The following is a 25,106-nucleotide window of genomic DNA, read 5'->3' as shown; positions in this document are numbered from 1 at the left end:
TCATTTTTAAAGGCCAGTTTTATTGATTTGGTAGCGTGAATCCTAAAAACTCGAATCTCTTCTTTCTACAATGTATTCACTGATGCAGTCTGACTGGCTTTTTGACAGAGGGCTCACTTGCGAGGCTGGTTGATGTGCTGATTGACATGTTGTGCATGAGGAAGCTTTTCCACAGAGGGATGAGGTTTTTGGTGAGCCACCTGAGCTGCAGCTGGAGGGAAGTCTTTATCACCCTGTTAAAGAACACACCCGGAAAAATACAAACATTTAAAAAACATGCCAACCAGTTCAAACTGATAGTATTTTGTTTTTATTTAAAGCATAAAGAACATATGAAAAACACTGTGGGTCCCTCTATTTCCTTTCTTCCTTTGCAGACACACTGCATGCATTCTATCTTGGCATTTTTAACAGGGATTTTGTAAACTTAAAAAAAAAAAAAAAAAAAGTCACACTTCTGTCTGAAAATTTTCACCTACTGTTGTTCCAAGTAGCACCTAAAATGACTGTATCTTACAGATTGGAGAGAGAAGATTTTTCTGTTTTTGATTTCTGCAGTGTCAGCGCTTTGTGTAAAGTCAGGCTATGTCTACACTACAATCTATGTTGGGAAAACGTATGTTGCTCAGTGGTGTGAATAAACCGCCCCTTGAGCGACATAAGTTATACTGACATAAGTGCTCATGTGCACAACGCTGTTGGCGGGAGAGCTTCTTCCGCTGACATAGCTACTGCCACGCGTTGAGATGGTTTTATGTCGATGGCAGAGCTCTCTCACATCGGCACAGAGCGTCTTCACCAGACGCGCTGCAGTAGCGCAGCTGTATGTTTAGACATGGCCTCAGTTACTCTGATTATTATGCTCAGTTTCCTTATTTGTGACAATTTTTTTTAAACAGCAGCAAGGGAGGGGAAAACATTTTAAAAACAGGAGAAAGTAGTTTGTTACACCATACAAATAAACAGAATTCTGCCAGAGGAGCTACATACTCAAACTGCTTTTAACTCTATAGTATAAACGTAGCTTAGATTTCAAGTTTAAAATGTCCCTTTTAAAGAAGCATTGGTCCCACCTGTGCCATCATCACCTAATACCTACTCTGCAAAACCAGCCCAATTGCAGTAGTACGTATTTGCTGTACAATCAGCAAGGAATCAGGCAGCTGCTTATTTCTGTTTGTGAAGTCATCCCTGTCAACCCTTTGAAAAGCAATGGAGGACAATCATTAGCATCCAAAGGGGCAGGGACTAGGGAGGGAACATCACCATATCTCTGTCTAAACGCTGGGGAAGAATCTAATTTTCTTATGTTTAGGCCAGAAACACTTTAACTTCTGTTCACTGGCAGATGACAATGTTGTACAAAGTGATTTTATACAAAACAGAAATCCTATGTCCACTTTATTTTCCCTCCATTTTACCCTAATGTCCCCTCTCTATCTTGTCAAGTTTGCCTTTGCTCTTTCAGGGCCATATTGTTCATTAGAGCGATGAGGTGGGAGAGGTGATATACTTTATTGGACCATTTCTATTGCTGAAAGACAAACTTTTGAGCTACGGAGAGCTTCTCTTCAGGTCTGAGAGAGGTACTCAGTGTCACAACTAAATACACGGTGAAACAGATTAACATAAGTAAACACATTCTAAGAAGGAGAGCTCTGTGTGGCTTGAAAGCTAGTCTCTTTCACCAACAGAAATTGGTCCAATAAAAGATATTACCTTACCCACCTAGTCTAGTCTATGAGACCATTAAAGGTGAAGTGTCTATTAACACCTCTTCAGTCATAGGACAAAAACGGGGAACATAATGAGTTACATACTGTTGTAATAAGCTATGAATCCAGTGTTTTTAGTTAGACTGTGATATTTAGTGTCTAGCAAAGTTATGAATTTGTTTGTCTTTCGAAAGTGTTGTGCAGATTTCCCTTAGGACAAAAACTGAGAGGTCAGATATGAAATGACGTTTAGTGAAAGTGTTGGCCCATCAGTGATATGGTATTTGTCTTTTATCTCTTTTCTATGTGACTTCATTTGAAAGCATAATAATTGTCTGGTTTCACCCATACAGTTGTTGTTTAGATATTTAGTGCACTGGATGAGGTACACCACAAGGTGCGATAGGCATAATGGATCTTAAAAGGTCTGTTGTGGGAGGTACTGGTCATCGTAGCAGTGGAAATAGGTAGGCAGGTTTTGCATCTGTTGATCTGACAGGGTCCAGTGCTCTTTTGAGTTGGTGTGTCCTGGTCTGTGGGGCGCTTGCTTCTGATGAGCTTACTGAGATCAGGGGGTTGTTTGAAGGCCAGAAGAGGGGGGCTGGGAAAGATTTCTTTCAGGTCCCCATTAAGTATGGGCTGTAATTGTTTAAAGATGCCTTGTATGGGTTACAGTGTTGGGCAGCAGGTGACAACTACCGGTGTGAGGTCGGAGGGTTTTTCCCCCCTGTATTGAAGTGGGTTCTCTCGGGGAATTTGGATGGCCTGTTCCATGATGCAATTTACTTCTCTGGTGGAGTGTCCTTGTTTGACAAAGGCAGTTTTTAGAGTGTTAAGGTGTGTATCTTGCACTTTCTCCTCTGAGCATATTCTGCGGTATCCGAGGGCCTGGCTGTAGATAACAGATTGCTTGGTGTATTTGGGGAGGATCTGTGAAGGTGGGTGTGGTGATCCGTGGGTTTCTTGTACATAGTTGTCTGAAGGGTTCCATTGTTGAAGCTGATCCTCGTGTCTTGGAAGTTGAGGCTGGTGTGGGAGTGTTCTAGAGAGTTTAATGGACAGGTGGTGGTTGTTGAAGTTGTGGTGAAGATCTAGGAGGGAGATTAGGTCGTCTGTCCAGAGGATGAAAATATCATCAATGTATCTCAGGTATATCATTGGTTTTGTGGTGCATTTGTCCAGAAATTCTTCCTCATGGGGGCCCATGAACAAGTTGGCATATTGGGGAGCCATTCTAGTACCCACAGCTGTTCCCATGACTTGGACAAAGTGTTTGCTGTTGCCTGTAAAATTGTTATGGGTGACAATGAAATGGATGAGTTTGGTAATGTGTTTTGGATGGATATCTGAGTGTTGTCCTTTGTCTTGTAGATATTTAAGGCAGGCAGTGATGCCATCATTGTGAGGGATGTTGGTGTATAGGTGTCAAGGACAGTTGTCAAGGAAGGTTGTAATGTTGCAGAGTTTGGGGAGGAAGTCGGTTGTGTCATGGAGGAAGCTGTCCCTTTGTGCGGTGATTATTTGAGGATGGTTTCTATGAGTCCTGATATTCCTTCAATAAAAGTGCCATGCCCAGATATGATGGGTCTGCCTGGGTTCCCCTGTTTATGTATCTTGGGAAGCATGTACAAGGTCTCTGGGGGCAGCTCATGGGGGATGAGGTTGTAGAGTTTTTCTTGGAGTTGCTTGGGGAAGCATGTGATGATATACTTAAATTCCTGGGTGAACTGTGGTGTGTGTGTGGGTCTCTGGGTTCTTTATAGTAGGTGATGTCAGAGAGTTGGCGGTTGGGCTCGCTGATGTAGTCATCACAGCTGAAGACTAGAATGGTGCACCTTTTGTCTGCTGGTTTGATCACTATCTGATGGCTGGATTTCAGGGACAGTGTTGCTGTCCTCTCAGCAGTGGAGAGACTGTGGTGGATGTGATGTTTAAGGATTTCAGTCAATTTTTTTCCTGAAGCTATCAATGTAATGATCGAGTGTGTTGTTTTTGTCTACTGTGGGGTGTCCAGTCAGATGATTCTATGTGGGTGAAACCAGACAATCACTGCGCTCTTGCATGAACTCTCACAGAAAAATGATAAAAGACAAAAACCTTGTATCACTTGTGGGTGAACACTTTTCACAAAACAATCACATGATATCTGACCTCTCAGATCTCATCCTCAAAGGAAACCTGCACAACACCAGCACAAGATGAGTCTGGGAATTTAAATTCATAACTCTGCTAAACACTAAAACTCATGGTCTTAATAAAGACACTGGATTTTATGGCTTATTACAACAATCTGTAACTCACTAACCCCCTTTTCTGGCCAAAGACTAGGGAGATGCTCTCAGGCCACTTCACCTTGAATGGTCTCTTAGAACATGTGTTAACTACTTATGCTAAACAACTGTTCCAACTTGTATTTAGTTGTGATACTCTGAGTACCTTTCCTAGACCTGAAGAGCTCTGTGTAGTTCGAAATCTTGTCTTTTTCACCAACAGAAGTTGGTCCAATGAAAAATATTATCTCACCCACCTTGTCTCTCTAATATCCTGGGATAAACACAGCTACAACAACACTGCAAACATTAGTCTAACTATAATTTTCACCATTAAATTGCTTCATTTAATCCCTCTCTGCACTAAATTTTTCTCTTTTTTGAAGATATTTTCTTCTCTGAACTGATATTTTCCCCTTTTTTCCCCCTCTGCTATCATTGATTTTTTTTTTTTTTTTTGTATCCTCTCCTACTTCCCTCTCACATATACTTGAGATGGCGGCCTGAATGCAGGTCTTGTTAACACACTAAATATGACTGATGAGTGTTTTAGAGGACAAGCGGTCGCCAAAGTGGGTCCATCACTGTCCTCCAGAAATGTTTCTCTGCCATGCAGAGAACTACTTTGTATCCGGCTGAAGGATGCGGTTGCCAAAGTGGCTTCCAGTTCAAACACTGGGCTTTTTTTGGTGGTGGCGAACTGACAAAGTCTGAGGATCAAGGCAGCCACAGTAGAGCCTGGAGGTGCAGTACTGCCTGCCTGAGCTATAGAGTGCAAATCACTGGCTGCAAGCATGCTGCAGGTCACCATAGTAACCTACCAAGGAGTCAAGTGTTTCCTAAAGAGCAAGATACAAGCTAGAGGAAGGAAAAGTGGCAAGGTAACTAAGGAAAGGACTTCCCTTCTATTTTCACTAGGCCTGGACCTTGTAGACTTACAAAGTCCAGGTCCCCTTTTTTTTATTATGCTCAGCAACAAAAAAGGATGTTTGTATGTCATCAAGGCAAAATGTCACAATTTTAGAGATGACAAAGTGAGACTAAAGCTTCTAAATTGTAATGCAAATGTTTTTGGCTGTAAACAAACAAACAACCCCCCAAAACATCTCAGGATGAAATCCTAAAAGGCACAGTAATGTTGAGCTTTATGCAGGGGAAGGCCAGCACAACTATATCACTGAAATACACACCCAGTCTCATTCTGAGGCCAGCACTTCTCTGCTACTCTAGCTCAAGGGCTTCAGCAAATGGCAGCAGCCCATTCTTGGCACTTCAGATCTTGTGGCTATACCACTTCCCCAGTATGGATCTATCCCAATTACCACCATCAGGCTGGGTTGGCATGGAAACCTTTCACAGTTCACACGGAGCATGTGCTTGGCCTCTCCACTGGCACCCACTACAGTTCCATTGCAGGACTTAAGTCTTGCAGAGGACATTGCGGTGGCCAGGCACATACAAGAGTGCAAATTCTTCCTAACTGATTCTGACAAGACTATTCACAGCAGCTTGACCACTGATTAAATGGTCCTTTGGCTCCAGACCCAGAAAATAAATGAAACTGACCAACTGAGCACTGCAGTCTAGTAAGGCCGTGGGGTCTGGGTTAAACAAAACATAACTGTAACAAATTTATTTACACTCATTTAACCCACGCTTAGCTTAGTTTCACCTCACCAATTGGTGGTAATATGGTTGATACAAGCTTGGGTAATTCATTCTGAGTATATAGGGAGATTATGTTACATTCCATACACTGACAATTACAGTGAGTTTGGGCATAAATTATTATTAAATTCTTGGCAAATTAATGTTAATCACATCATGTTGATATTCATGCCTTAGCTCTATTATAATTATAGGAAGCAACTAAAACACATATTTATCATTTTTGAGCACTGACAGTTGTTAGAAAAAAGTTAATCCAGAAGAAACTAGACTGTGAAACATTTACATCAGTATACTCACAAGTAATCCCATTGACTTTAATGGACTATTTACATGAAAGGTGCTCACATTTGTAAGTAAGGGTTGCACATGTAGTCCTATGTATGTGCACAGTGATGGAGCTAATAATATTAATGTAGGCAATTGCACTTGTTTCAGGATTCTCATTACTTGATTACATCTATGCATCTCCCCACAATATAATTTTAACGAGAAGTTTATGTCTGAGATGCAATAAGGATGCAAGTGCTTCTATACATCACATGCACAGAGTTAGATCGTGCAGTTGGATCTGTGTGGATGGACTCTTATGCTTGTGTGGTGCCCATTTGACTTCAGCAGGTGTCTATCCACATGGATCAAGCTACTGGAGATGGTCCGTATGTAACAAGTTTTGAAAAAAGTGATGCAGTAGCATCAACGATACAGGACAAAGTCCAATAGCTTCACATTTTTAAACTCACAAACTAAAACAGTAGAAACAATTTCAATATATCTATTCATCCATAACCTAATCAAATAAAAAATACTTAAGCAGGCTTAAATAAAGTATAAATATAAACCCCAATCAAGTCAAATATGAGAGGAAAGGGAAAAGATCACAATTAAAAATCTTTCTCTAATCAGTGATGAAATGAAAAGGCTCTTAATCAAAGGACTGAAAAGAAATTAACATGTACACTCACTCTTGCAATGACACCGGAGATGAACACCGTTGGTTTAGGTGGGCTGGAAAATAAGAAAGATTATAGTTATTTAATTGATTTGTTCAACTTTACGTACCCTCAGGGGAAAAAGAACACAGGTACAGCAGCACAATTATTTTCTGCCATGACATTTTTAAAGAGGCTACATAATGGCAAATCTGAATCTGATGGATTTTTTTCTTATATTCTCACCATGACCTTTCAGTATTCACTGTGCTCTGATGATGCATGAAATTCAAAAGCAGGTTTGTATGTCCTGCAAAAAGCTTGTGTGTACTGGACCTGCTATGCTTCGTCAACCTGCCACCACACACCATCATGTGAACCACGCTTCCTGCTGCTTTAAAAAAAAAGAAGGCGGGTGTGGCTAGGAGCAATATGTGAGTTTAAAAAAAGGGAATTTTTGACATCACAATTGTTTTAAAACACCTCTTCCAATTGCAAGCTCTCCAATGCCTTTTGGGAATTCTGGTCTTCTGTGTCATATTATTCAAAGAACTTGTTCCTACAAGGTACCCAGCCCCTTGAACTCCCAATGAAGGTAACAAACTGAGAACTCATGCTAGGTTTGTGCTTTTTTTTTATTTGGCCGTACTCTGTCTTGCTCTTGCCAAAGAAATTACACTGAAGATTCTGTAAGTCTTTAAAATCGCCTTCCTAATCAATTTAGTTCAAGAGCTGTTTGAGGATAGCATGTCAGATGGTACAGCAGAACTAACTAATGAGACAGTTGAGACAAAAATTAGGAATACTCGTTTCCCGATATTCCTCAGATTTAATTCACCCTTCTTAAATTCCAGCCCTGGCTTCTACCAGCACTGCCCAGTACTAGGGCGTAATTGCCTACCATAAACTTCAGCTAAATCACAGAAATCTTTAATGCTAACTGTAGTATAGACAGCTACATTAACAAATCCTATAGAACCACTGCAGCAAAAGAAAAACAACCCAAATGGTAACAAGCAATCATTTTAATTTTTTTCCCACAGTAAAGATCCATACTGAACTGATTTTAACTTATATACCAGTGTCATTTTCCTCTGACAGCAGCTTCTTGACTTCTCTCTTCTTGTCTAAAGTGGCCCAAATGCTCTAGTCTAATCCACCCATGCTATGTTAAAGAGTCAAAGATGGCTTTATACCACTTTGTTTCCCTGCCTGTGGGGCCAACCTGATGCCAGTCCAACCCCCCAGTGAAAGGGACAGTAACCTGTCAGTAAGTGCACAGTCATATCCTATTTCTTCTTTAGCAGAAAAAAAGGAAACTTAGTCATAGCTATAAACTCTTGGGTTACAGTATGTTTGTGTGCTACATTAAATCCACTGGCTCTCCTGTCCATTTCTGCTAGACCTCTTTGTCCCCTAAAGATCTTTGAAAATCAAGATCCTCAGCTTTTGTCTTTGAAGATCTGAATAACTATGACATGTGCCAATGCTGATTTAAAAGGATAACAAAAGGACATGGTACACTGAATCAGTAGTTCTCTCACTCTAATTCACAGGACCACTTTATGAGAGATCTTCTTACAGATGCACCTCCCATCCCGACCCCCTACGGCTTGGTTCTCAGAACTTTTAATTCTGTGAACCATTAGACAAGCCCCAAAGCCTACAGTTTTAGAACCACTGCACTGAGACATTTACTGTGTTTGCAGTAGTCCAACATACACTACTGTTGCTCAGAAACACCTGCGAAAAATAGGGGTTGGGGGAGGTGAGCATGTCAGCAGACCCCAAGAAAGGAGCAGGCTATCATTGCTACATTTGTAACACACTTTCAAGTGCTTTAAATTCTATTGGTGTTTTATGCTAAGTATAACCTACATTTCTAGTATTTTATAACCTGTGATGGTTGCTTTGAGGATATATTTAATCTGATGAAAATCGGTTTGACAGATGTTGTTTTGAAGATGCAACATTACTTTTTCTAGGCTTTAATAAACAAAAAAGTGAAAAAAATTACTGTTACTAAAATAGAATTCTTATACATGCTTTTACTATTTTATATTTGGTACACACATTTATTTAAGTTTAAATAAAAGGTAAAGTAGTTCTTATTTAAGGAATACAAGGCTAAATTTGCCAGGATTGTTTAAAGTTCATGAAAATACTTTCATAAGGAATTCTAGTTTTATTATAACAGGTGGAGAAAAAGCCCACATTTAAGATTGCAATGTACAAAGCACTTATTCCAATTTTATATGTGCAATAATGTCAAAAATTTTAAACCTCACAAATTTTACTGGGTTCATTTGCACTGAAAGTATCCAAGTAAGATAGAGAGTTCTATTACTTCATAGTACAGAAGCTTAAACAAGGTGTTTACTAACATTACAAGAAAATCATAGAGAAGATAGAATACTTGAAAAGACCACTAAATTAGGCCTGGTCTACACTAGGAGGTTATGTCGAATTTAGCAGCGTTAAATCGAATTAACCCTGCACCCGTCCACACAACGAAGCTATTTAGTTCGACAGAGAGGTCTCTTAAATTCAATTTCTGTACTCCTCACCAACGAGGGGAGTAGCGCTAAATTCGACATAGCCATGTCGAATTAGGGTAGGTGTGGATGGAAATTGACGCTAATAGCTCCGGGAGCTATCCCAGAGTGCACCACTCTGTTGACGCTCTGGACAGTAGTCCGAGCTCGGATGCTCTGACCAGCCACCCAGGAAAAGCCCTGGGAAAATTTTAATTCCTTTTCCTGTCTGGGCAGTTTGAATCTCATTTCCTGTTTGGACATCGTGGCGAGCTCAGCAGCACTGGCAACGATGCAGAGTTCTCCAGCAGAGGTGACCATGCAATCTCAGAATAGAAAGAGGGCCCCAGCATGGACTGATCGGGAAGTCTTGGATCTGATCGCTGTGTGGGGCGATGAGTCCGTGCTTTTGGAGCCGCGATCGAAAAGACGGAATGCAAAGATCTACGAGAAGATCTCAAAAGCCATGACAGAGAGAGGGTACAGCCGGGATGCAACGCAGTGCCGCGTGAAAATCAAGGAGCTGAGACAAGCGTACCAGAAGACCAAAGAGTCAAACGGACGCTCTGGATCCCAGCCCCAGACATGCCATTTCTACGAGGCACTGAATTCCATTCTAGGTGCGGCCGCCACACTACCCCACCACTGACCGTGGACTCTGAGGATGGGATATTGTCGATGGCCGCTTCCTCGGAGATGTTAGCGGACGGGGAAGATGAGGAAGGTGAGGAGGAGGACAACGCAGTCGACAGCGCTTACAACGCTGATTTCCCAGACAGCCAGGATCTCTTCATCACCCTCACAGAGATCCCCTACCAACCGCCCCCAGGCGTTAACCCAGACCCTGAATCAGGGGAAGGATCAGTCGGTAAGTGTTTTAAACATGTAAACATTTATTTTGAACAGAACAGGAATATTAACAATGGGTTTTTCATGATTTGTTTGCCCTAGGTGCTTAACGTTTTAGTCGTTGGCAGTGCAACTACTGCCAAAGAAGGTCTATATGTCCGGGGATAGAGCTGAAATCCTCATGGGACATCTCCATGAAGCTCTCCTGGAGGTAATTGGAAAGCCTTTGCATGAGGTTCCTGGGGAGAGCGGCCTTATTGTGTCCTCCGTGGTAGGAAACTTTTCCTCGCCAGGCTATCATCAAGTACTCTGGGATCATTGCCTTGCAGAGCATGGCGGCATACGGCCCTGGTTTTTGCTGGCTTTCACGCAGCATGCGTTCTTTCTCGGTCTCAGAAATTCTCAGCAGAGTGATGTCGCTCATGGTGACCTGCTTAGAATTAGGGGAATGTTACTATTGGGACTGCTTGCCTGTTCCTTTACAGAACTGTCACCGGCGGTTTACAGCCACGCGGTGGAGGCGGGAGAGGGGCAGCATACAGGGATCTTTCCCGGGGACAGCCGCGAGGGCGTGGGACAGGGGCAGAGTTCATGCTTGCCGGATTGCCGGCAGCAGGAACTGGCCAACGATAGGAGCATTGCTTTGAACGTGAAAGGAGGGCACTGCTATAATTTAAGTTTTAAGCAGCCAAAAGTCTACGGCTTACCATGTCAGCCTGCTACCCGAATTCCGCTGTCCTGCCCCGCTTGTCTGATCTCCACTGCAAGACCCCAGGCACTGAATGCGAAGGCCGAAAATTCGACCTTGTCCTGAGTGCGCATGTGATAGGTGCTGTGCATGGTCTTGTTCACAGAGAAAGACTATGTTCATTGTTCACAAAAAATTATCTTTGTGAGGAATTCACTCCCTTTTTCCCATCCCACAGCTGCGAATGTCTCCCGACCTACCCTGGCATCCCCCTCGCAGAGGCTGGCGCAGATTAGGCGGAGAAAGAAAAGGACACGGTACGACATGTTCTCAGAACTTATGGGCTGCTCCCGAGCAGATGTGGCCCAGCAGACCCAGTGGAGGGAGAACATGTCGCAATACCAGCGAGCACACAGCGAACGGGAGGAGAGGTGGCGGCAGGAAAACCAGCAGGCAACTCAAACGCTGCTTGGACTAATGAGGGAGCAAACGGACACGCTCCGGCGCCTTGTGGATGTTCTGCAGGACCGGAGGCAGGAGGACAGAGCCCCGCTGCAGTCTATCTCTAACCGCCCTCCCCCGCCACAAACTCCCATACCCCCCTCACCCAAAGTCCCAAGAAGGAGGGGCGGCAGGGGCCGTGAAAACTGTCACTGCACCCCTGCAGACTGCTCAAGTACCAGAAGGCTCTAATTCCCAAAAATTTGATAAGTCCTTTCCTTCCCGCCTCACCCAAGCCCCCGTCCCAGTTTCATCCCCTAACTGTGTAGTTGCTAATAAAAGATACGTTTCTGTTAATTACTGTTTCCATCATGTTCTTTTAGGGGAGAGTGTGTTTTAAGGGGGGAAAGGAGGTTGGAAATTGGAGAGGACAGTCACCTTTACCAGGGTACTGACACGGGGGCAGGTTCAGCAGAAGGTCACACACAGATTGCAGTCACTAGGCACCCTGGTCAGTCTGGGAGGTGGTTTTCATGTTCTGTGTGTGGGGGGCCATGTGACTTTGTGGCAGGGGAGGGCGGATAGAGATCTTAAGCAGCGGTCCTTATCCTGGATCACAGAGCCACGCAGCAGGGGATCTGTAACCGTCCTCCCCCGCCACAAAGGCACATCGCCCCCACACACAGAGTCCCGAAAAGGAGGGGTGGCAGGCTCCGTTGAAACAGCCAGTCCACCACTGCGGACCACTCTAGGAGCAGGAGCCTGTTATTCCTCGAGTTTAGAAGTGTTCTTTCCATTACTATGCCCACTCCCCACCACAGTCTGCGTCCCAGTTTCAACACTTTACCGCGACATCCCTAATAAAGAAAATGGTGTTCATTAACAAAGTTTCATTTATTTTATTTTTAAATGTGTGTTGGAAGCGGGGGGACGCGGTGAACGGGGTATGTAGCTGGAGAGGATAGTCAACAGTAAGTGGGTAAAGAAACGGAGGCAGGTTCAGCTTCTCTTTAAACAAACTTAATAGTCACAGGTTACCCTGCTCATTGAGGAACCTAGCTTTCAAAGCCTCCCGGATGCACAGCGCATCCCGCTGGGCTCTTCTAATTGCACGGCTGTCTGGCTGGGCGTAATCAGCAGCCAGGCTATTTGCCTCAACCTCCCAACCCGCCATAAAGGTCTCCCCCTTGCTCTCACAGAGATTGTGGAGCACACAGCAAGCTGCAATAACAATGGGGATATTGGTTTCGCTGAGATCAGAGCGAGTCAGTAAGCTTCTCCATCTCCCCTTGAGACGGCCAAAAGTACACTCCACCACCATTCTGCACCATTCAGATGGCAGTCGAGGAGTTCCTTTTCAGTGTCCAGGGCGCCTGTATAGGGCTTCATGAGCCAGGGCATTCGCGGGTAGGCTGGGTCCCCGAGGATCACTATAGGCATCTCCACATCCCCAACAGTTATTTTCTGGTCCGGGAAGTAAATACCTTCCTGCAGCCGTCTAAACAGACCAGAGTTCCTGAAAACACGAGTGTCATGAACCTTGCCCGGCCATCCTAGGTTGATGTTTGTAAAACGTCTCCTATGGTCCACCAGTGCTTGCAGCACCATTAAAAAGTAGCCCTTTCGGTTAATGTACTGGCTGGCCTGGTGGTCCAGTCTATAGCCCCACCGCAATTTGGAAATCCCATCGCTGCGAAGCCATCTATGATCACCTGCACGTTTCCCAGGGTCACTACCTTTGAGAGCAGTAGCTCAACGATTGCATTGGCTACTTGCATCACAGCAACCCCCACGGTAGATTTGCCAACGCCAAAGTGATTCGCGACTGACCGGTAGATGTCTGGCGTTGCAAGCTTCCAGAGGGCTATGGCCACTCGCTTCTGGACAGTCAGGGCTGCTCGCATCCGGGTGTCCTTGCGCTTCAGGGCAGGGGACAGCAACTCACAAAGTTCCAGGAAAGTTCCCTTCCGCATACGAAAGTTTTGCAGCCACTGTGATTCATCCCAGACCTGCAGCACTATGCGGTCCCACCAGTCCGTGCTTGTTTCCCGGGCCTAGAATCGCCGTTCCACAGCATCAACATGACCCATTGCCACCATGATGTTCACGGCGCGGGGTCCCGTGCTTTGTGAGAGGTCTGTGCCACTCTCAGACTTCATGTCCTCACCGCGCTGCCGTAGCCTCCTCGCCCGATTTCTCAGCATCTGCCTCTGGAAAAGGTGGATGATAAGGTGCGAGGTGTTGACAACGGCCATAACCGCAGCGATGGTCGCAGCGGGCTCCATGCTCGCAGTGCTGTGGCGTCACTCACCAGAAAAGTGCGCGAACTGATTGCCTGCCGACGCTTTCAGGGAGGGAAGGCGGTAGTGACGGTTGGATGACGACAGTTACCCAAAACCACCCTCTACACAATTTTTTCCCCAGCAGGCATTGGGGGCTCGACCCAGAATTCCAATGGGCAGCGGGGACTGCGGGAACAGTGGGATAGCTGCCCACAGTGCACCGCTTCCAATGTTGACGCTTGCCCCGTTAGTGTGGACTCACAAAGTCGAATTACTGTCCTTAGTGTGGATACACACGTTTGACTTTGTAATATCGATTCCACATATTCGATTTAAGTACAATCGAACTACTCTCGTAGTGTAGACATACCCTTAGATGAAATAAGATATTAAGAATACTAAAATCTTATGTCTTCATTCTGCAGGGGTTTTAAATCTGTGAGTTCAAGTCTCACAGATATACTGTAAAGAATGACCATATGCTGGGGTTAAAAATTAATAATATGAAAGTCCCTAGAGAACGCATAATATTACATTATTTTAAGGGAGAGACTGCATAATTCAGTATTTGAACCCTGTTGTACACATTGATGATGCTCATTATCCTTATAGAGTTAATTAGTTGGGAGATAGGAGCATGACGAAAAAGTGCAAGAAACAGAAAACAAAGAAAGAAATAAATTGCTAACTTCCAACATGGGAGAACTTCAACTTTCCATACTAGGACCAGTGTTGTTTCATATCTTTATCAGTGTTGTGGAAAAGGGGATAAACAGTGAGATGGTAAAATTCGGCAGCTAACACAATTATTTTAGGAATTCAAGATATAGAAAAAAATTGTGAGAAATTCTCCACTGCCCTCACAGATCTAGATGATGGAGAAGCACAGCGACAGATGAAATTCAGTACAGACTAATGCAAAGCCCTGAACACCAGAAGGAATAATTTGAGCTACTGATATATTGTGCACTGGTGGTTAGAAAACCAAACAAAAATGTTAGGATGAATAAAGAAGGGAATAGAAACAATACTGAAAATGTTAATTATAACCCTTGTTTAGAATACCGCATTCAATCCTGGCCACTCCACAGCGAGAGAGACAGATGAAATCGAAAGGGTACAGAGATGGGAAAGGATCAGAAGCATGGAGGGCTTTCCATATTAGAGATTGAGGCAGCACATTTAAAACTGATAAAAGAAAATACTTTTTAAAGAGCGCATAATTAATCTACAAATATCATTGCAAGAAGGTATTATTGAGGCAAGGAGTTTAGTATGATTCAAAAACAGAATTAGACATTTATATGACTTGAACACATCCATAATCACATCAGTTAGGATACAAAAATGTAAAATGTCTATGAACCCTCATCTCTAGGGCATAAGTTACCTCTATGTGATGGAGGCTAAGAAGAAACTTCCTCTATGATCAGGTAGGTTACACTTTCACATGTCATTGTCCTTCCTGGGTTCAACTGATAGTATACCTGAACCATCTAAAACCATGCAGTACCATGTGTCTGAGCAGAAGCAGAGTTCTCAAAAGATTTCCAGTCTGCCAACATTGAATCAAGTTGTCAAACCTCAAGGAGGACACTTGGAGAGAAATATAAGCACACACTTTTCTACTGGGCTAGGAGAGTTTGAGACAAATGGGAAAATGATAAATATTTTGCTAAACAAGAGGGTGCTCTCTCCTAAACAGGGATGATTGGCACACAGGTGTTCTCCCCTAAGAGAAGGGAAGTAGAGCCAAACCTACAAAGGTCTTGAAATCCAATTTCTAGGCTCCTTGGTGATCTACAAAGCCCCTGCTCAGCTGCCACCTAACCTGGTGGGTGCCAAAACTTGGTACCTAAGTTTCTGATGTGAACATTCCCTAGACCCCTAAGTTTCTGAGTCTGGGCATGCGCACTGCTGCCTCCCTCTAGGTGTCCTAAGGCCTAAGCCCCAGCACAATCCACAAACTGGGAGAAGACAGGCAGAGGAGCACTGTTGCCAGCAGGGCTGTGAGCACTCCTAACTCCACACAAAAGAGCAGGGGACAGATGACCTCTCTCATAATCTTTCTTCCAGGGGTTTGGGTGCTCAGCTGGGACATGGTAGACCCAGGTTTTAGTGTTGCTTCTGCCTGATAAGGTGGGACTTGAACAGGGAAAAATCAACTACATTTCTTAGGTGAATGCCCTAACTCACTGGTCTATGACATATTCTGATGTGGGTCTTTCTCAAACCCTCCTGTTGAAGCTGGTCCACTTTAAATAACTGTATAATTAAACAGTAATTGTACAAGACTTGCTATATAACCTCCAGTTTAGTGGTCAGAACACATACCTGAGAGATGGCAGATTCCCTGCTCAAATCCCTTCTCTTCATCTAAAGGGACTTGAACTAAACTCTCACTCATACTCTAGATGAGTTTCCTAACCAATGTTCTACAGGTTATGAGAGAGGGCATTCGGCCATCTTGTGTGGAGTTAGGCACCTGCATAACTCATTCTCGCAAGAAACAGCTTAGTCACCTAAGTCACCTGACTCCAGGACAGGGGTTCCTGGCTTGGACTGCAAGCAGAGCTAGGCACCTCCCTGCATCCCAGATTTAAGGGCTGAACTACCTGAGAGGGGCAGGGCATCACCCACAGGTAGGGCCCTACCAAATTCGCAGTCCATTTTGGTCAATTTCAGTCATAGGATTTTTTTAAATAGTAAATTTCATGATTTCAGATATTTAATTCTGAAATTTCAGGTTGTAATTGTAGAGGTCCTACAATTGTGGTGGGGTCACAAAGTTATGGGGGAGGAGGGTTTGCAGTACTGCTACTCTTACTTCTGCGCTGCTGCTGGCAGCGGTGCTGCCTTCAGAGCTGGGCAGCTGGACACCAGTGGCTGCGGGCTAGGATCCCAGCTCTGAAGGCAGAGCCACTGCCAGCAGCGGCGCAGAAGGATGACATGGTATGGTATTGCTACCCTTACTTCTATGCTGCTGCCTGCAGGGCTGGGTCCTCAGTCAGCAGCTGCCACTCTCCGGCCACCCAGATCTGAAGGCAGCAGCGCAGAAGTAAGGGTTGCATGTTATGGTATTGCCACCCTTCTTTTTGAGCTGCTGGTGGTGAGGCGTTGCCTTCAGAACTGGGCGCCTGGCCAACAGCTGCTGCTCTCTGGCCACCCAGGTCTGAAGGCAGCACAGAAGTAAGGGTGGCAATACTGCAACCTCCCTGCAACTCCCTTTTGGGTCAGGATCCCCAATTTGAGACCAATTTCATTGGTCTCCCCAGTGAAATCGGTAAAGGGTAAAAGCACACAAAAGACCAGATTTCATGGTCCGTGACACGTTTTTCATGGCCTAGCTTACATGGTTCCAGGATTTGGGAGATCTCAGGCCCCTCTCTCCCCAAGCACTGTACAGGGAGCCTAGGCACCTAACTCAGGCTTTGTAGATGCCAGTGTTGTTCCTGTGATTTCCTATGTGCCCAAGTCCCTTTGTGGATCTGGGCCATAGTTCTTTAATTGCCCTGACCCTGGTAAGCACCATCCACATTAACCTACAGCAGGGCTATTTAAGGAGCCAGTTTCACTTACAGTAGAGTTTGAGAAAAATGTTTAATAGTTGCAGGAGCTGCTAAGGGGCCAGGAACTACAGAAATACACAAGATCCTGCTTTTTAGTTCCAAAAAGTGATAGAGATATTTGGAGCTGTCCATCTCTTCTTGAATCTCCCAGCATTATGTCTTGTGACTCTTAACTGGGCTCTCCAATTACACAATCAGAAGGACAAATACTGGTCCCAGGTAAAGGCTAGATTCTGTCTTGGACTGTGTGGCTGAAGAGGGGCACAAGGCGTAGTAAGAACTCAATTTATATCTCTGAGGAATACCTGGACCTTGGGCCTGGGTACACAGCAGTAGACAGGCATTGTGCACCTGTTACAACCACCACTCTCCCCCCTCCCCTCCCCCTCACAGGTGGGTAGGGAGTAGCTGGAAAAGGGACAGGACTTTTTATGACTTGTTATCCAATTTTCATGCTTGATTTCCAATGAAAGATCATGCACTCTCTCCTGGACAATGGGTGAGGGCAAGCAAATTGGAAAGGATCAATTGTATCGTGATGTGAATTATCCATTGATCCCCAATTGCCCATCTACAAGCACGTATTAAAGTTCCTATTTTGATGGCTATTCTGTATTTGTGTTACAGTATGCAGTTAGTATGTAACTGATCTCACTCATGGGAAAGCGAGCAAGAAGACAGGTTTCAGAGTAGCAGCCGTGTTAGTCTGTATCCGCAAAAAGAAGAACAGGAGTACTTGTGGCACCTTAGAGACTAACAAATTTATTAGAGCATAAGCTTTCGTGGACTACAGCCCACGGTATATGCATCCGAAGAAATGTGGCCACGAAAGCTTATGCTCTAATAAATTTGTTAGTCTCTAAGGTGCCACAAGTACTCCTGTTGTTCTTTTTGCGAGCAAGAAGGTTCACAAGCATTTCTCAAATGCGGCCACCAGGGGCTTTTCTTGTGGCCACAGCCTCCTGTGCAGTGATGGGGAGCAAAGGGGGGCAAAGCAGCAGCCCCTCCCCATAGGCCTCCAGCAGTGGTTGGGCCCCCTCTGGAGACAAAAAAGCTGGAGGAGCAGGCAGCCAGTGAGTTCCCCACCTTCACTGGGAGTGGTGAGGAAGAGTTTCAGCCCTGGGGTGGTGGATGGCAGGCCCCAGCCACTGGCTTTGGGATCCGTTCCCCTGCCTCACAGTGGCGGGCTCTGGCCCTGAACTCACCTCCCCCCCATCACACTCCTGACCCCCATTACCTCCCCCAGTGCCCCCATTGACCCTGGCCCCCACTGCCTCCATACCCACTTCCTCATTCAGGACTTAATTTGTCCCCAGGCTGACCAAGGCTGAGTAAGTCTGCTGTGAAAAGTAGTATTTGTTGTATGTTAATATCACTTTTTGATAGCAGACTTAGTAGCTATCAAGTCTTAAAAAAGGCAACCAAAAATGCAAAAGAAACAAGAAACAAGACAACATGCAAAGTACCTGATGTGTGTTTCTATTCTGTTTAGGTCCAGTAAAGAATAGAGACAACTGTACATTATTTTTATTATTGAGTCTGCAAATAAACCCCTACATAATTGAATTACAATGATTTGGACATGTATATGGGCATATTTATATGTTTTCCCCAAGGTTAATTAAGTATTTTAGGAAAAATTGTCAGAGTGGCCACCAGCAAGAGTTGGTGGCCGCACCCTGAGGTCACCAACATTTGTTGTAAGAACCCCTAAGGTTCTCTAAACCTTCCAGCCTGGAGTTCACCTGTGCTCACTGATTTCAGTGGACAAAACTTCAGACCTCCATCCTGCCCTTACCCTTCTGGAATTAAAAAAAATAAAAATAAAACAACAACTAGTGAGACATTCAACCCATCCAGCTTAGCCTTCAAAGTTATTTGGGAATGTGTATGTCATTGTTACAAAACAAGAGTTAACTATTTTCAATTTTAGTTTAGTGCCATTTTGAAGGTCTCCTATATACAACTTCACAGAGGTGTTTGAGTGTACCTGGTTACCTTTGATTCTGACATTGTCTACGAAAACAAATTGAGATGATTAAACACACACAGAGATGATTAAAAACACATTTCCCAGCAAAACAAAGTAAGAATAACAACAAGCACACTGCTCATCAGTTGGCCTGAAATACTTTCTGATTTGCTTATAATATATTTGGGTTATTAATTTTCAGGACACAAAAGTAATAATTAGCCTGGCTGGCTACCAGAGGGAAATATTCTGCTTGATTGCACACAGACATTCCGTATCTGAGATTCTACAACATGCTATGCTGTCGAGGTTGTTTGTATGCCAACCAAAACCACGTTTTGAAACCTGCAAGATGATCCACAAGATGGCACTGTTGAACCTCCTAGCCTTGTGTACTATAACAAGACAACCTGAGACAAATTCAGGAACTTTGGCAAATATTAAAAACTAAGCTAAAAAAAGTTGCAGATAATGTTTCCGCTAACGAAAATTAGGCAACGCAGTGTACATATTTATGTATGTACACACATACACACATTATACTATACTTGGGAAACAATTTCATTGTTCCATGTACTGGTCTGAATTTGAATAAATCCCATGTGAAAGCTCCAACCCTTCCAAATTGTCTCCCTTTTCGGTACAGCAAATGAATGCAATTTCACAAATCTTAAGTAGGAGTCAAATATCCTATATATATATATTAACAATAACTACTTTCGTTATTCATATACAAATAAATGGTATGTTCTAATTTAATTCATTAAATTAAATGTAATAGCAACTGACTGATATTTGTCTGGCTGATATTCACTATCAGCCTACTGGGGTGCATAGCCTGGATAAAAATTTTTAAAGACATTCTCTCACCAGCCTCTCTTTCATCTACCTTTCTTAATGCTCTATTATCCATAGGAGAAAACCATTTTAGGGAACATCTCCCCTCGCCCCACAATCTTACCTCACATTGTTTGGCAAGCACTAACATTGGAGTATATGGAACTATAAACAGAGTTTGTTAAGCTTTTGTTTTGTGAACAGAAGGAATTAAGTATTTCACCTTTTCTATAGATCCACGGTATTTGTATACAGTCCAGCTGCTGCTTCATTAATTAGGGCTCAGCCTGGTCATTCTAACATACAAGTGACTCCCAGGGAATTCAATGATGAAGTCTGCACAAGCAACAGCTGTATATGTGTTTGTTATATACATTTAATGTCTGTAGCCATTTATGTGGAAAAAATGGCAAATGTTTTAAACATGCTAAAAGTAAATTTTATTTAAATGGTGACAACATTCAAAGGAAAATCTAATTTATGGAAGTAAAATGCCTATCAGCCAGAGAACTAGCCACAGACATTAAAACAGATAGGGCAGCTGGTTAGCAGTGAGATTCTCGGTCAATACCAACTGCGCCACTAATCTACTCAGATTCCTACTTGAACCTCACCATCTGACCAGTAGGCATTTGATGAGTTTACATCTTACACCCTCCTACTCCTTTGAGCAATGGAATGTGAAGTTCTTCCTTTTCACTCTGTATCCTTGCCTCAAACACAAGAGATTCCTGACTGTTATGAAGAGAAGTCTCTGGTAGTTTAACTTTCCAAGATACTCCATGTTTTGTATAGTTGCCTGTCTGAGCATAGCGCCAATGTGTACCTCTGCTGTTGCTCAAAGCTTTCTACAGCAACTGTGGAGTGAAACCAACACAAATGTAAAATAACTATGTTCTTGTAAATTCCACTGTACTACTGTTAGCTCTGGGAAGCAGTAAAGGCACTAGAGCTGTCTGCAGACTCAGGAAGACAGACTTGCATTAGTTCACATTCAACAGGTATCTCTGAAACCCATACATGCCCAGAATTTAATTTTTGTGGCTTACACTGCCCCCTACTCTCCAGAGAAGGTTTCCGACTTGTCAATGGACTTTCTGGAGGGATAAAGGTTTGATGACTTTTTCTTCCTTTCTTCTTGAATATATTAAAGATTGTCTTACAGTTTTCCCCCCACAAAGCATGGATGTTCATGCTTGTTTTCCACATATGAAACAACAGGTCCTGGCTTCCCTCTCTTTCCTTACAGTCTTTGGCAAGATCTTAGCAGGATTTGCATAGTGCATCCAGCTGCACTCTGAGCTGCAATGCCTGTTTCCATTAACAGAGGCATCAAGGGCTGATAAGCTTTAGTACCTGAAATTCCTGGTATGCCAAATGCAGAAAACACACAGAACATTCATCTTACACGCAAGTCTGTATTTATAGATCATTAAGGAACCAGGAAGCCAAATTCAAAAATATTCTTTTACTTTATCATTCACCTTTAACAGAGTTGTTCAGCCAAAAATATTTTAATGTAACAGAGGACATGGCACAGAGTCTTTAAAAAACACATTCTGACAACATCAGGACTTTGTGTAAGTGCCTGTTTCTTAACACAGACTAGATTTCAATTTCAACTTGGAGAAGAAGAGTTCAGATCGACGACGGAAAGCAGAAACCTTCCGTCACCCCTAAGGCTAGCCACTGGGCTGCAGCTGCAAGAGGTAGAATCTTAATTCCTTTCCCAACCAGAAATATCTAATATTCCTAATAGCATCACACTGGGTCGCTTTTTTCTTTTCTACTATTCCCCTGGGTTTAACATATCGGGGCAAAATATGGTATTAAAATCAACTGCAAAACTTCCACTGATTTCAGTGGGACCAGGATTTGGCATTTGGAAAGTATGACATTAAAAATATAAATGGAAATACCAGAAGAATACAAATCTGCAGTAATGGGATTTAAAACATGAACATTCAGAGGATTTTAACAAAAATCTTCAGAGTATAAGCTTCCAATTGGGGTGAAAAAAGTCTCTAGCCCCTTAAATGTTTATGAAAGCTGTGACAATGGATAAGGTATAGCTCTCCTGTCGAGTCTGAGGATAGTGAGGCAACACCACTTATTTACTTTAATAGGTATCAAAATCAAAGTCAATTATGATCACTTCAATATCAATAACGTTAGTCATTTTACTGCTAATTGGTGCAACAAAAACTTGCTAAATTTTCTAGTTAAGTTTAGCTGCATTACATGTCATATTCCAGCATTATGTTTATTTGAATGGATGTTGCTTGTTCCAGAAGCTACTAAGGCCGATAGTTCACTTCAATATGTATAATGGAACTTTGTACCCTTAGGGCATTTGGTCTTCTTGTGCTCACTCTTACCCATCTCTCTTAGGCCCCTCGCTGACCTTGCTAGAAGATTACAGTTTTCTCCATTTACAGGCTCTTATGTTCACCCTTCTCTGCCTACTTGGAGCAAGCAGATGAGTTTCTTTCAGGAGTGCAAGTCAGTAATGTTTCCCAGCCCAAGCAGTCAAAACCTAATTTAACCTCAGATAAACAACAGGAGTATTTATTAGTAGTTTACAGAAGGGAGGGAACAGAAATAAAAAGGATTATGTATATTAAATGCCTGAAAGGGAGAAGTAATGGAACAGTCCTCAGAGGATAGTTATATTTAAATTCCAGATAAAATTATAGATTTTACCTCATTGCTCACATGGTAGTACGGTCTTTCTTGACTATAGACCAATTTGAAGCGGTGTTTCTGAGGCGTCAGCTGTGATATGTCCCCAGCAAGAATATGTAGTCTGCCTAAACACTGGCCTAGTTGTAGTACATCTAGCCTTTGATGGGGAAATATAACAAATACATAGTAGCATTTGCTTGAAGATGACCTTCATATCCTAAGCTGTGAAATCAGGAACAATCTACACAATGCAATGTTCTCCTTTTTTGTTTTCCAGCATCTAGTGAGTTTAGATTAGCAATAGTTCCTTTAAGAAGCTATCCCGGTTTCCTTGTTTAGCTCAAAAGGGCTTCCCTTTCGTCTGATGTGCAATTAGACATATAAACTCTGTTCCATACATTTTAATAGTTCTATTTGCTAATGGTCTAAGCCATCACTTTTCTAGAATGTCATTAATATGCAAATGCAGAGATCCCTCCTGGTACAGTACATCATTTGTACTCAGCACAGTTTATCTGTGTAATGGAGTCCCAGTACATCAAAGAGTAATTGAGCTATAGAACATTAAGAATCATAAATATAGATATTAAAGCGATTAAAAAATGGAAATACTACTTGTCACAATAAGTTATTATATAGCAATAAGGCACACCAGGCTGTGTGCATTCATAAAGATGCTGGTGTTTGGCTACAATAATCTGTGAGCACGTCTGGCATTATTTATTGATGGCAGAATAGGGCTTACTAATTTTAAATTTCACTTTTTGAAAAAACATTTATAAACATAATGAATCCTTCCACTATGATAATTCTTAAAATGTTAAATATGCTTTCCCTATTTTTTAGTATGTTTGATTAAACTAGGTGTCTTTCCCTATTGGGGTAACAAGAACTATCAGGAACCCCAAGCTCAGTGGTCCCCAAACTGTGGGGCATGCCCCCCTAGGGGGGCACAGAAAAAAGTTCAGGGGGCATGCAGTAGGACCCAGGCTAGCCCCCACAGAGGGTAGGGAGAGAGCACCACACTTCCAGCCCTACTCCTCCCTCAACCCCATGCAGCCTCCAGTCCTGCTCTGCCTCTAGGATAACTCCAACTCTCACTCCCAATCCCACTCCGCCCCCATCCCCACCTCCATTCCGTCCCTTGCCCAGCTATGCCCTCATTCCCTCTCCACCCCAAGACCAGCTCCACCTCTAGCTCCAGATATTTCCCCCATCCCCAGTTCTGCCTCCAGCTCTGCCTTCAGCCCAAGCTTGGCTGCTGAGGAAGTCTTGTCTGTGCAGTAATGGGGGGGGGGGGGGAAAGGGTACGGATTGATTCTATTAATGGTAAGAGGAAAGGAGTGCAACTGGAAAAGTTTGCACACCACTGCCCTAGCTCAAAAGCCTCTTTGGAGTTTTTTTTTATAGTAAGAACTCAGTACTGAACAGTTCCAGCTTAGTTTTAGCTTTTGCAAAATCAAGCGGCTGGAGGTTCCATACGACTTCTGAAAGAGGAGCTCAACATTTTGAGGGGGGTGACAGAAGAAACTGAAAAAAATACATTTTTAAAAACTGATCCTCCTCTCTTCCTTTCTCCGCTCCCCACTAGCTGCTTCTAATATCTTTCTCCTTTAACTGCCTTCCTACGCACACTCCTACCCACTCTATTTAACATGATAGGCACAAGGTGTTTTGTTCTTCCAGTGACACTACCCCAGCCATGCCCACTTGAAGTTGGTGTATTATCATTAAAAGGTCCATTTGGCCAATGAGAATGAGGCTTTAGACAATCAGTGTCCCTAGTCAGACTACTCAGTATTACTGAATAACCATCCTTGTGACTTACAGAATCATCACCTGGTACACCTCTACCCCGATATAACGCTGTCCTCAGGAGCCAAAAAATCTTACCGCGTTATAGGTGAAACCGCGTTATATTGAACTTCCTTTGATCCACCGAAGTGTACAGCCCCGCCCGCCCAGAGCACTGCTTTCCCGCGGTATATCCAAATTTGTGTTATATCAGGTCGCGTTATATCGGGGTAGACGTGTATTAAAATTCCAGATTATGAGTTTGGTATCAGGAGCAACCTAAGTTTCATTGCAGGTTAGAAAATGCACAACTGAATGTGAGATGGCAGGCACTTGCTGGTATAGCTGAGGATTTTGCCTAATGAAATCACATGGTCTTAGAAAACAACCACCAAAATCCTTTGCAAAAATCCTGTCTATGTGGGACACGCCTTTCTTACTCCATTTTTTTTTTTTTTTTTTTTTTTGAGGGCGGACAAAATCTGAGTTGGGAGACTGGACAAATCTGTATAGACACTGCCAATATTCCCTGCATATTGGTATTGGCTTTGGATAAAAGCAATCCCAGTATTATGGAATATTGAGAGAAGAGGCAAATGGCTAACACAAATGGATAAGGAAGAGAGTATCCTGAGAGAATGTGAAGAATTCTAGGGTCACAGATGAGAGAAATTGCACCTGTGGAAGGAAAAGGAAACCATCATCTCTGAGAAAAGGCTTGTGCCCCCTAAATGACCTATTTTACAATATATTAAATAAATCTTAAAAAGGAACGGATGAAATAAATTGCTTGTTCATTTAACCAAATCAGACATTATTACATGGATTAAGATGAAACAAATTTTAAAACAATCAATAGCAAAGCTCAAC

The 25,106-nt window shown here is 43.1% G+C and overlaps 1 protein-coding gene across 1 annotated transcript in view; it reads right to left on the bottom strand.

Annotated features, from left to right (window-relative positions):
• The window catches only part of DAP (death associated protein), a 102,600-nt gene continuing 77,494 nt past the window's right edge, over positions 1 to 25,106 (bottom strand). Inside the window, exons 3-4 of the mRNA XM_054018002.1 lie at positions 6,619 to 6,661; positions 1 to 233 (exon numbers count right to left, since the gene is read on the bottom strand). Of these exons, the coding sequence (XP_053873977.1) occupies positions 114 to 233; positions 6,619 to 6,661 (163 nt within the window). The 3' untranslated portion in view covers positions 1 to 113. The remainder of the gene's footprint in view (positions 234 to 6,618; positions 6,662 to 25,106) is intronic.

The sequence above is a fragment of the Malaclemys terrapin genome, chromosome 2, assembly GCF_027887155.1.
Source record: "Malaclemys terrapin pileata isolate rMalTer1 chromosome 2, rMalTer1.hap1, whole genome shotgun sequence".
In the NCBI taxonomy this organism is placed as follows: Eukaryota; Metazoa; Chordata; order Testudines; family Emydidae; genus Malaclemys; species Malaclemys terrapin.
Note: the sequence above shows the minus strand (reverse complement) of the source record. Positions and strands in the feature narration are given on the sequence as shown.